At 37.1% G+C, this 12172-nt stretch overlaps 1 protein-coding gene across 2 annotated transcripts in view; it reads left to right on the top strand.

Annotated features, from left to right (window-relative positions):
- Positions 1–5406, top strand: part of LFR (ARM repeat superfamily protein) — a 43927-nt gene extending 38521 nt beyond the window's left edge. The window contains exons 5-8 of one of the 2 annotated variants that reach the window (XM_077389320.1): positions 3150–3255; positions 3345–3483; positions 4187–4314; positions 4900–5406. In XM_077389320.1, coding sequence (XP_077245435.1) covers positions 3150–3255; positions 3345–3483; positions 4187–4314; positions 4900–5155 — 629 coding nt within the window. In that variant the 3' untranslated portion in view covers positions 5156–5406. Of the gene's footprint in view, positions 1–3149; positions 3256–3344; positions 3484–4186; positions 4315–4826 lie in introns of both variants that reach the window. The other variant, XM_077389321.1, reaches the window with a different exon arrangement.
- The last annotated feature ends 6766 nt before the right edge of the window (positions 5407–12172 follow it).

Raw genomic sequence — 12172 nt, 5'->3', positions numbered from 1 at the left:
AAAACCCAAACCCATGAACAATAATGTTAAGAGTAATTTCTCCTTGCATGAAACAGCATATAAATTGTATAACCTAATCTATGACTCCACGTATAGCTTCCTGCTAACTATAAATCAAAATCCTTGCCCAATACAAATTTCTAAAACGTATAGTAGTTTCTATTAATAAACAAACGAGACCACCTTCTGAAAAGATGAACTAATTGTCCTCAACATGGATGTATCAAGTAAGTTTACCCATTTATAAATATCTAAAAATTTCAGGAAAAACTGGTAATTTGTAATAATTAAAAGCAACCAGCTCTGTAAAAGTTCAAACTAAATGGACCATGGTGGGCTCCTTTGTATCCATTATAATTTCTCCAAATTTATTAGTCTTATCATTGAACTTCAAGCCATATTTGGAGACACAAAATGGTCAAAATCTTGCAAAATCCCTAGAAATAGGCATTATAAGTAGGGCTGCAACAGGGTCGGGTTGGGTTGGGTTTTTCAAAACCCTAACCCAACCCTAGATCCCATTATCTCGGCCCTGACCCGCCCTGACCCTGAGTCAGGGCCGGAAAACCTCAACCTATTACCTGCCCTACAGGGTATTGTGCTGGCCCTGGCCCGCCCTAATTGGCCCTGATTGGGCCGGGCCGGCCCTAATTGACCCTAGTGCAAATACCTGTTAAGAGTGCCAAAAATAAAGCAACCACTTATCATATGGAACAAAATGATCAATAAACAGAGAAAGGGAACAAAATAAGACAATATGAATTCAACAACATGACGGGCAACAGAGACAATTAATAATAATAATCTAAAGAAACATCAATCCAAGATAATAGAAAACATTAGCAAAAGAAACATGCACAGATGGTTCAATTCTATAATAGAAAACTCAGGGTCGGGCTAGGTCAGGGTACCCGAGGCATTAACCCAAAACCCGCCTGACCTGAGTCAGGGTCTAAAAATATGAACCCTGACCCGCCCTCAGGGTTAGAAAATCCAGCCCTGACCCTGTTCGGGCTCAGGGCGGGTCAGGGCTGACAGGGCCAAACTTGCACCCGTAATTATAAGTCTTGAAAATATTTTTGAAACAAGATATATATTGCATAGAACAGATATCTGGGCACGAAGTTATGCTGTCCTGAAAGTCATGATGTGTGGGCTTGGCTCAACCTGAAATATTGCTATGATCTGTCCGATACTTCGAATTTATTGCCAACACACGTGTCGTGTCGTGTCCACCACAACACCCATGTCCACACGTGTTGACACTCCTGTAGACACTTTTAAATGTACTGCTAGAAGTGTCAATAACTTTACATGTATGTATGTGTATGAGTTTGTACTATGTCTATATTTGTAGGGTTACCTTGTCAGATACCCCGTATCCGTGTCAAAACTGGGCACACGATATGTGCTTTTTATTTTAACCGTGTTCCCGTTTCTAAAGTTTGGGAGCTTGCTGTGTCAGTCAACATGCGACACTCGTGTCCTTGTCCACAAATCATAGAAATATTGTCTTTCACTTCTTCATTGCCGAAAGGGCCTCTTTATTATATTCTTTAATGCTTTCATTAAATTCAACATTAAATCTTTCTTTCCATATATGTGCGGCTAAAATCTTCTCTACCTAGAGCTGGAGTTCAGTGTTATGTAAAAATATCTTCTTTCAAAAGCCATTCGCATAGAGCACACACCTTGGAACTGGTTTTTCTGGTTCAATTTATCTTTTGAAAATCACATATTGCGAAAAAACCAAGAGCTCAGTGTTATGTAAATATATCTTCTCTCAAAAGCCATTCACATAGAGCACACAACTTGGAACTGGTTTTTCTAGTTCATTTTTGCTTTTGAAAATCGTATATTGCAAAAAGCTCCTATAATTCTTCATTTTGCTTGCAAATTTTCCCCAATGTTATTTTTCCAACTCACGATATATTGGAGACTACGATTAATGTCTTTAAAGTTTAAACTTATGCTGGGGTTCATAGTGAAGTTGGAGGAACTCCTTCCTTTCCTGTTGATTCGCTCCTTATGAAGATCCCAACATATCACCTCTAGCTGTCTTCTCTTAGATCAAAATCCCGGGCTAGCACATGTTTTTAAAACCACAACTTGTTGCTATCCTGTTCAAACATTGCAACCTACTGACGAGAGAAACTAACTGCCTCAAATTTAGACCTATCAATAAGCCCATGTCAAAATGTCTAAAAATTTGAGATCATACTGATACTTATTAATAATTTAAAATGACCAGCTGTAAAATTACGAACTTTGAGCCAAGTTTTGAGACCTGACCCGCTGAAATGGAGAAATCTTGCAAGGTCCATATAAAATAACTATCAAAGGCAAGTAATATTGGACACAAGCTGATACGGGCATAAAGTTATGCCCTCTAGAAGGTCAAGATGTCCAAGTTTTGGAAATATCTGAAATTTGTGCTGAATCATCATTTTTATGTTGTTAACATAAAATGTTGACACAGCTAACATTTGCCAAGGGTAGAGAGTTGGTGCAGTTTCTACCATTAGTGGGACTGGGTCTGTTGAGCCCCTGGAAATTTCTGGAAATTTCTGCCCAGATTTATTGATAATGGATTGCTAATTTCCATACCCTAAAATAATGCCAACATTGATAATGTATTGCCTTTTTTTTTTTTTTTTGAAAATGATTGATAATGTATTACCAATATCCATTTCCTCAAAAACGCCAAAATTTTCCGTCAATGTCAACACTGCTTGATTTCCTAGGACTGTTCGTTTGTCTTTGAAACATGTGTTAAAAGTATAAAAGATAAATAATGCCTTTCTCCAATAGCTTAAGCTTTTGGAGAAGTTGGTAAGTCAACATGGTATCAGAGCCAAAGGCTCGAGTTCAAACCTCCCGGATAGCAAAAATCCACATGCGATAGTCGGCCCAAAGTGGGACCACATGTGCCATGTGTTTGCCTAGTGGGCCACACGTGCAGGGGAGTGTTAAAGTATAAAAGATAAATAATGCCTTTCTCCAATAGCTTAAGCTTTTGGAGAAGTTGGTAAGTCAACAACATGGATACTCTTGCTAAATCAAACAAAGGGAAGTTATAGAAGGCATTTACTTTCATTTTTCTCTATGCTTCGCATTTCTGACATGCCTCTGATTTGCTCATGTGGTAGAGGATGAGGAGCTCATAACAAACACACTCGAGACAATTGTCAACTTAGGGCCATTATTGGACTTGCGAATATTCAGCTCATCCAGGCCATCTTACATTAAAATAACGTAAGATAATTTGGTGTTAAACTTTTGCGTTATTTAATGATTATCCGACTTTGAGTTGTAAACATTTCTTTATTGTTTTACAAAACCAGTGAGAAACGTGCAGTTCAAGCCATCATGGGAATGCTGGGATCCTCAATCAAGGCTTGGCATTGTGCAGCTACGGAATTACTTGGCCGCTTAATTATAAACCCTGATAATGAACCATTCCTTCTTCCTTCTGTTCCACAGGTTGGTGGCCTTTCCTAAGTCATGCATTTCTTGTAAAATAGGCATGAGACATTTTGGCCATGTTTTGGAATCCATGAAATCTTTCTCCATGGAATATTAGTTTATCAAGTGGTGGGAGAGGGGCAATGAGAGTGGGAGATAGAGAGAATTGAGAGGGCATGAGCATGAGTGGGGAGAGGGTGAGAAGTGGGTAAAAACAGGGAAAAGAAAAACTCTATTGAGAAAAGAGTTTTTGTTTTGAGTGCTGTTATTGAGACCGAGAGTGGAACCGAGAGTATAACCTAACAATTCCCCACATGCCACATGGCATGGGAGGGGTAGTTTTGCCATTTTCATGGAAAAAAGCCAAAAAACCAAGGGAAAGATCTCTAATGTAGCTATTTGTTCGGTTCCACACTTGGTCCCCAAATCGGTTACCATATCATTATTCTTTTGTTTTCCTTATTTTCAGCCACTTTGGGTGCACCATCTCCTCATTCATTTCCTCTTTATTCTCTCCCTCACCATCTCTCAACACTTGGTAAGCTAATATTCAATGAAAAATACTGTAAGTTTGCCAAACATGGCCTTAGAAAAAGCATGAAGCAGAAGTCCACATTCTTATCATTTTCCAGACCAAATAAAATTGTCTCATGAGTAATGTTGGCAAATTGCATCTTTTAGAAGCACTGATTGAGTTAAATGTCTGATTGGTACACTGCAGATCTATACGCGTTTAGTTGATCTTCTGAGCTTACCAGCAGTAGATGCACAGGCAGCAGCTGTTGGGGCACTTTATAACCTTGTAGAAGTTAATATGGACTGCAGGCTTAAGCTTGCCACCGAACGATGGTAATATTTTCTTCCTAATCTTTAAAACCCTGAAGAAGCAATGACATTTAGGGCACGTTTGGCAACCATGGATTTTTTTTTCATGATAAATTGGTGTCTCCAAGTGGAGATGAGGGTAAAGTGGCTAAAAATCAGGAAACCAAGAAACAGGAAACTATTGTCTTCAAGTGATGCAAAGTGGCTAAAAATCAGGAAACAAAAAACTCTACTCAGAATAGGAGCAACTTTTTCCTGATTTTTAGCCACTTCTCAGGCCCATCTCGATATTTCCTTCTCAAATCTCTCTCCCACTACCCTACCCCTCTCTCGCCACTTGGAGACACAGTTATATCATGAAAAAAAAATTCCTGGTTGCTAGACATGGCCTTACAGTACAGGTTCAACTTCGGTCCGGTTGGATTGAGCTTTTGCTAAAAAATGCATTGGAATCAATCCAAACTGGACCCGATTTTATTGTAAAAGCTCAACCCGAATTCCCTAAAATCAACCCAAGTTGCTACCCTAACTTGCAGGAAAGCAGCAATGATATTTTGGAAGGATAGATTTCTTGGTCGAATTATCCATTACGTATTTTATTTGGTTCAGGGCAATTGATAGACTTCTAAAGGTGATTAGGACTCCACACCCTGTGCCCGAAGTTTGCAGGAAAACAGCGATGATATTAGAGAGCCTTGTGTCCGAGCCACAGAACAAGGCTCTGCTTCTAGCTTACGAGAACACATTTGCAGAGATCGTCTTTTCTGATGGAAGATATTCAGACACCTTTGCCAGGATTTTGTATGAGCTAACTTCAAGACCAAACAACAAAGTGACAACAGCCCGTGGTGTTTGGGGTATGTGAAAAAACCATGTATTTCCATACACAGAAGATCCTCGAGTAAAGGATTCGACTTAGCAATGTGAGTTCTTGCCTTTGGGCAGTAGTATGAAGTTCAAATTATATGTGTTTTTACATCAAAGAAAGGTGTTCTTTAGGTTCTTAAACTACATTTTAGCTTCTTTTGTAGGTAAAATGTCCAGTATCTGTTAACATATGATCTGTCATCTTTACCCATTGTATTTAACATAATTTACAGGATTCCTCTTAGTGCCCCTATTGAGTATCTCTAAAATTGGTCCCTGTTTTCAAATTTGCAAATAAAGTTATTTGAATTAATCTTATTTGCAAATGAGAATATTAAAGACACTTTGGAAGCCACTAATTAAGATAGATATTGTTAAGATTGAACATTAAGAAGTGTCTGATTTCGATACTTAATGAGTTTGGGTGCGACGTTTTTAGATCTGATGTCTTCTTCTTTTTTCTGATTTTTATTAGTGCAAATTTACATTGTTTTGAGTTTTATACATCCTAACAGTAAGTTTTTTATACAAAAACTGAGCACTACATTTACTCAAGCCGATTAAAATTCCCAAGATTCAACCCGTTCAACCCAAAAAGTAGTGTAAAAGTCTTGTATTTTTAAAATTAATTATAATGTATCGTAGAAAGTCTCAAATTGAGGATCTTCAGCTGCATAGATTTCTAGGAAGGCACATAGATTTAGAGCGAGACTCCTCCATTAGCAGTCAACCATGAACCAGTTACTAGTACAAATAACATAAAGAAATGTAACCAGCTATAAAATTTAGCTCAACTAAAATAGACTGTAAGCCATGGTTTTGCCTTGGCCAAAAAAAAAATTACCAGCCAACTATAAAACCCCCTTACATTTTAGGGGTTTTTGCAAAAGAAGTCTTGCACTTTGCTTTATTTGCAAAAAGAGTCTTCTACTCTGAGATTTTGCAAATAGAGTCATCATGTTTGAGCAAATTTTGCAAATAAGGTCATGCCATCAATTTTTGACCAAAATACCCATGTTAGATTTTTGTTGACTCGTTGAAAAGACCAAAATCTCCTTATATGTTAAATGACTAAGAATAAAAAGACCAAAATATATCTGACAGTCAAAGATCAATTTTGAATCAAGGTGTGGGAATATCATTTTTACACATACTAGCAGCCTTATGCATGGGTGTCAAAAAGTGGGCCCACCCCATCAAAACAAAACATGACGTGTAAAGTTGTGGGGTCCACACTATAAATGGCTCTACCGTGGAACCCTACCACATCAAAGCATAAGGCAGAACGGTGGGCCGCACTTGATGCATGGATTTGAATCGGGTTAGTGGGACCCACCAATCAAATCATCAAAGCATAAGGCAGAATGGTGGGCCTCACTTGATGCATGGATTTGAATTGGGTTAGTGGGACTCACCTATCAAATCATATCACTAACCTTCATGGGTATTTTGGTCCTTTTGCTAGGTAATTTTCGTCTTTTTATATAAAAGGAAATTTTGGTCTTTTAACTTTTAAAAAAATCATGGGCATTTTGGTTACAAATTGATGGCATGACCTGATTTGCAAAATTCACTCAAAGGTGGTGAGGTGGTGACTCTATTTGCAAATTGTGAAACTACAAGACTGTTTCTGAAAAAAAACTCCGTTTGGATGCCGGAATTTTTTTGGTTCTTGGGACTTTTGTGGAATTTCCGCAGGAAACCCACATTTGGTTGCTGGTTATATAATGGGCTCAAAAGAATCCCACGAACCAAAATAACCCTACACGAAACCCAAAGCTGGAAAAAAAATCCAAGGAACCAAAATAATCCCACAGGAAATCCGAGGAACCAAAATAACCAAAAGATCTTTTTTCTTTCCAACAGTTCAAGCAACCAAACATGGGATTTTTTTCCCCCACCACAGTCCGGTCACCAAACATGGGATTTTTATTTTACCGGGATACTTCTAGCAAGTTTTTTTTCCACCTTCCCAGGAAGGTTTTTGTTCCACAAAAGTCCAAAGAAACAAAAAAATACCGGCAACCAAACGGTAAAGCAAAATCTTACAGAAATTGCAAAATTTACAACAGTTAAAAAAGAAAAGAAAAGAAGGGAAGTGATATTTACGCTCCTTTTGATCACCAGGGACACTCAGCGCCAGTGTATCAATGACTAAAGGGGGGCTAATGTACTTGATAGTCAAAAAATCAAGTGGGTTTGATCGCAACGAACACTGGCTCTGGTTGTCTCTTGTGATCAAAAGGGGCGTAAATATCACTTCCCTTAGAGAGGAAAAAAAAACATAACAAAACTCATAACAAAAAGGAGCTTAAAGTCTAGAAGAGAATTCTTGCTCTTCATGCCTAGAATTCGATTGCCTTGTAATGGAGCTTTGCAACTTGGAATTGTTCTCATGCTCTTCTTAAGCCTTGTTTGGATTCCAAGAAAAACATTTCTGATGGAAAAAAAATTTTATCAAGAAAAATTTTCTTTCCACGATTTAGAAGTAAATGATATGATTATGGTTAATGTGGAGGGATATTATAATAAACTGAAGGTCATATTATTAAAAGTTGCATAGGGTTGGTTCAGTTTGTCACTTTTAGTTTGTCAAACAAATAGGAATTTTTAGAAATATATTTCTTTTCCTAACTTTTTCAAAAAATTCCTGCAATCCAAACAGGGACTTAGGGCTAATTTTCATAGATGAAGATGCATGGAAGAGTGCCATTATCACTTTCATGGGGCGATAAGGAAAAGACTGGCTTATTGATATACAATGCCAAATCTCTGCTAAATTATGTACAAATATTCGAGGATTCTCTTAATGCTAGAATCAAAGGCTGGATTTTCTAAGATTTTTCTACCAAGGGTACAAGGATCGTCACAAAGGGTTTCCCCTTTTAGATCCATTTTTTTGTTACAAGATCTCACTATGAGAGGGAGTATTAGGAGATGTAAATTGCATGTATATACATACATACTTTGTCAATACATGAAAGCCATGTTTGGCAACCATGAAATGTTTTTCCATGGAATATTAGTTCATAATGTGGTGAAAGGTGGGTATGGAGGGTGAGAAAGGGAAAGACTTAAAGAGGGTGTGAGTGAGGAGATGCTGAGAAAAGGCTAACAAATAGAGAAAAAATAATTCTTATTTTGAGTAGAGTTTTTTTACTTGTTTTTCAGCCTTTCCTCACCCTCCATCACCATTGAGTAAACTAATATTACATTGAAAAAAAATTCATTTTGCCAAACATGGGCTAACACACAGTAAATGGAAACGATGTGTTTGGTGACCAGTACATTTGATTTGGTCTGCATAATATAGAAATAAAGAAAAATGGCAATGATATTTCCACCCCTTGTTTTGGTATCTGCAGTCGCCATCATCTCACCCACTTACATTTCATCATAGTGCCAATAATGAAAACTTCTAAACTTAAACCAAGTGGTGGATAATACTGAAACAAGAGGGTGGAACATTAGCACACAAAGAAAAAGTATTTGGTTTGACTAAGACGACTGATGAAAGGAAAGGAATGAATACTATGTATGTGGGGAAGTCTCCTAGGTATATTATACAGCTCTATCTCTTTCTGGGATTGCTATATTGAGAAAGATTAATGTTGCTTCTTTGTGCCGGTTATCTAATGTTGCATATACAGAAGCTCGGTGTATATGCATCTCTATTGCCTACCATGATGGCTTCACCTCCTCCTAGCAGTATGATAGTGGGTGAAGGCACACAACCATGTGGGGATCATAAATGTTAAAAATAATGTAATGCATGGGAATATAATGCATGGATTTATACTAGAAGGAACAAAACATAGGCAAAACTTTTTGCAAAATATCATTAAGTATAGGAAGACGAGAAAGAAAAACAATAGGGAAAAACTTACAAAATGATGCGAATGAAGATGAAGAAGAACAGAAACAAAGAAGAGCAAGAAGAAAAGAAGATAAAAAATTATTCTGAAAAGAAGTTTACCTAACTTTTACTGCTCTTAAAAATTTTGAATAAATTTTGCCACCAATGAATACATTTATCCCTCTTAATTTTTTACCACCCTTATTTTATTTTTGCCTCTTAAAATCCATGAATTAGTTTGGCCTCTAAAACACAAATTTGCCACTGTTAAAAACTCTGAAAAAGTTTTGCTGCTAAAATACAAAATTTATAACAATGGTCAAAATAAAATTTTACTTTTTTTCATTTTCCTTTCCTTTTTTATTATTAAAAAAATGTAATCTAATTATATATATTTTATTGTTTTTCTCTAGTTTTAGGGTTGTTGCTTGAAAACCAAAAAATAAGATAAAAAATACTGAAATGACAAGTGCATATCAAATTCAAAATCTTGTTGCCCTTCTCCAATTTGAGAATAAACATTGACTCTTACAAGAGTTCGAAAGAGATTACACACATAGGTAGGTACAATTTATGATAATATAAGCAATACATATGTGTGTGCCGTGGGTCCACCCTTACATACTACACACGCACAAGCGGAGCTCCGTTTGTACGTCTCCTACCATAATTGGATTAACTACTAAGGAGACTTGCACTCAATTCTCATCCATATTTGACAAAGCTAGCTGGGGTTGTCAACTTCCTTCACCCACATGAGGTAGACCACCACATGCATTACATCCACTTTTTACATTTATCATCCCCACATGGTCATGTACCTAGGGGTGGCAAAATTGGCCGAACCGAACCCGAACCGAGCCGAAACCGAACCGAAATTTCGGTTTCGGTTTGGTTAAACCAAACCGATTCAAATTTCGGTTTGGTTCGGTTTGGGGATCAAACCAAACCGAAACCGAATATTTTCAATTATTATGAGTAAGGGGTGGCAAAATTGGCGGAACCGAACGGAAACCGAACCGAAAATTCAGTTTTGGTTCGGTTTTGGTTTGGTAAAACCAAACCGATTCAAATTTCGGTTCGGTTCGGTTTGGGGGTCAAACCGAACCATTGCCACCCCTACATGTACCTCTCTTTCTCGGCAATTTTGCGGATGACTTTTGCATGAGATGAGAGAACAGCCACAGATACACTTTTTAGCAGATTTTAGTCTTTTTCTCATTCATTTAATTCATCCGAGATGGCTGTGCAAAAGTCAGCCGTATATATATATATATATATATATATATATATATATATATATATATATATATATATATATATATATATATATATATATATATACACACTAGTGGAGCAGGGACGGATCCAGGAAATTGCATCGGGGGGCGAACAAAGATTGTTATATAATAATTAATAAATCTTTATAAAGTATTAAAAAGTAAAAGATAACACAAACAATAAATTTAACTGATTTCAATTAAAAAAATCAATTACAACTATTTTTTCAAGCCTAAGGAAAGTTTGCTCAACTCTCCTTAGCGAGTTTTCATGTTTTGAGAACTTTAAATCCAATAAACCAATTCATTACTCAAAAATCAGAGAGAGAGAGAGAGAGAGAGAGAGAGAGAGAGAGAGAGAGAGAGAGAGAGAGAGAGAGAGAGAGAGAGAGAGAGAGAGAGAGAGAGAGAATTTTAAAGTTATTCACACTCTGATGGTTAAAAAAATTTTGAAATGAGGGATGGAATGGTTGAGAGATAAAGAGAGAAAGATTGAGAAAGAGAAGGATATAAACATACCTCCGCAGTTGAATGAAATCTCCTACTCAATCCGAACATGGAAGAAACAATAACCCCAAAAATCGTCTCGAGATTGAAGAAGATGGGAGAATGAAACCCTAATCGAAGTTCTTTCTCGAAATTAAGGGTTTTGCGCAAATAAAAAGGGGAGAAGTCGTTTCTAAGCAAAACACATTTTCAATTTTGCAAAAAAAAAAGGCAAGTGATAAATTAGAATTCGTTTTTAAGTAAAACAAGTTTTCAGTTTTGCACAAAAAAAAAAGGCAAGTGATAAATTAGCCCCCTGTTTTTACTTAGAACAGCCCTCTCTAGTGAATTTATCACTACTCTTTTACACTGCATGGGGCTGTCCCGTGTAAAAAGGAGTGGATGTATCACACACCAACAAAAAAGGCATGAATCGGTTTTTGTAAACAGCAAAGATACGATTTAGCAAAAAAGTTGAAAGGGGCAACTTCCCCATTCATTGCAAAATCAAGAAATAAAAGGGTTCAATAGGGTATTTTCATATATATATATATATATATATATATATATATATATATATATATATATCGAGAGGAAAAAGAAATTTCTGTTCTTTTTATCTGGGATTTAGACGTCAGCGTTACTCTTTTACCATTAACCCCTTTGCTGATATCTAACATCTATCTCTATGAGAAATTATTTGCGGGTAAAATCGTAATCTACATACGAAAAGTACCGACACGGGTTCCTGTCTATGACGATTACGGAAAAAACTACCAAGAAGAGGTAAAGACATATGACAATGAAGAAGGAACTTCTTTATATTACTCATGCAGGACACTTGCAAAATATTGACAAATTCCGGGCACCTGAAGAGGAACAACAATTATGGAAACCTCTATCGATTGGAGGGCTAGGATCAACCTATAGAAATGATTTTACGAGCACAACCGATTGATGTTGTGTTCCATCACATGGACGGTTTGGATCAACCTATAACCCTCTATAGATCGGAGGGTTCAGATCAACCTATGAAAATTATTTTTGGCTCGCAACCTACGCAGGTAGTGGCCCATCTAATGGACGGTTTGGATCATCCTATGGTACGGGCCATACCGTACATTTTAATAAAGTGAGGAGTACGATCATCAAAATATGGTGAGTAGTGCCATTATAAAATATGGTAGTGAGGACATTAGCACTATATATAATTTGAAACCATCGCTCTTAATTGGATGTTCCCTAGCGGGTCGGGTTCAACCCGACTGGTTCGACCCGAATTTGGGTTGGGTCGGGTTAAGCTTTTTCGCAAATCCGGTTGGGTTGGTTTGGAAAAAATCAACCCGAATTGGAAATCGGGTCGGGTCGGGTTGGGCTCTCGGGCAACCCGACC

This window comes from Tasmannia lanceolata, unplaced genomic scaffold (genome assembly GCF_043159265.1).
Source record: "Tasmannia lanceolata isolate RefF3 unplaced genomic scaffold, GAP_Taslan_0.1 ptg000008l, whole genome shotgun sequence".
Classification (NCBI taxonomy): domain Eukaryota; kingdom Viridiplantae; phylum Streptophyta; class Magnoliopsida; order Canellales; family Winteraceae; genus Tasmannia; species Tasmannia lanceolata.
The sequence above is the reverse complement of the archived record's forward strand: the minus strand, read 5'-3'. Positions and strand labels throughout refer to the sequence as shown.